Below are 1,139 nucleotides of genomic sequence, written 5' to 3' on the forward strand. Positions count from 1 at the left end.
CAATTCTTCTCAGACCCTGCAGGCACTATCGAACATAGAATTGCTGTCAAACTGCGCACAAGAAAGCAGAACGAGTAAGGCACCAGCAAGTGACTGAGCAAGCAGACAGCCAAGATGTATATGCGAGGCACAAAAGGCCACCATTTCTTCTCTTCCCTGTAGTTCTTGTGCAGTTGATTCGAGATTACATTAAGTATCCAGATATTCCCATAGACTAACAACGAGAGAGAAATGGCCACAAGAATATCGGATTTCTTACAATCCAACCACGTTCCTCTTTTGGACCTCATTTTCCTCACCCTGCGGAGGACGCGAGCTAATTTGTAACTCTTCGCTAGGGATAGTAATCGTGACAAGCCGATGATGAGGAAGATCAAGTTCCAGATCGTGATGTAATGGTCCCCTTCAATATGCAAATAAGAGTCTATGGCCTGACTGCAGTGGAGGCATATGACAGCAGCAATGAATATGAGGTTGTTCAGAACGCACCATCCCAAACAAAATTTGTTCACCGAGAAGGTATTTAAATTTCTTCTCCAACTGAAGGGGAAAAACCCGAAAATTTGCAGCAGCTTCAAGATTATGTCGCCGAAATTCATTATTTAACGAAGTAAACAAGACTTGGTGTTCTTTTCAATCACGATCAAGAACAACAAACGTGACTCGGATAAGGGAGTATCTCCAAAAGAGGTCCGGCCTCTGCTTAGCGTATAAAGGCAATGACTCAGGTCCACGGCCAACGTCAGACTTTCAGAGGTCAATTTCATTATCCTAAAAGGAAACCTACACCAGAGTAAACTAGACTCTTCCACCTAAGGCAACATGCAGCCACTCTCCGCCAGTTCAGCGGAAAATGATATCGTGATTGTTTGTTTGGTGAGGAAAGTAAAGGGGCGGAAAAATACGTTTTAAGAAATAAATAAAAAATTACTGTAATGTCGATTCGTCATTTGTGCGCCTCACACGGTGCACTGTAGGCATTACTTAACTTTGCAACATCCCTTCCCTTGGGCAGTGCCATAGCCTGTGTACCATGGTCTCCCCCTGCCTTGGACTAGAGTTCTCTTGCTTGAGGGTACACTCTGGCACACTATTCTATTGTGACGGCGCCGAGTAAGGGTGTGAACTCAAAGGCAGAT

The 1,139-nt window shown here is 44.4% G+C and overlaps 1 protein-coding gene across 1 annotated transcript in view; it reads right to left on the reverse strand.

Moving 5' to 3' along the window:
- Nucleotides 1-599, reverse strand: part of LOC137634378 (uncharacterized) — a 4,475-nt gene extending 3,876 nt beyond the window's left edge. Inside the window, exon 1 of the mRNA XM_068366773.1 lies at nucleotides 1-599. This exon is cut by the window's left edge and continues 610 nt beyond it. Within this exon, the coding sequence (XP_068222874.1) occupies nucleotides 1-599 (599 nt within the window).
- Nucleotides 600-1,139: the final 540 nt, after the last annotated feature.

The sequence above is a fragment of the Palaemon carinicauda genome, chromosome 44, assembly GCF_036898095.1.
Source record: "Palaemon carinicauda isolate YSFRI2023 chromosome 44, ASM3689809v2, whole genome shotgun sequence".
NCBI classification, from domain to species: domain Eukaryota; kingdom Metazoa; phylum Arthropoda; class Malacostraca; order Decapoda; family Palaemonidae; genus Palaemon; species Palaemon carinicauda.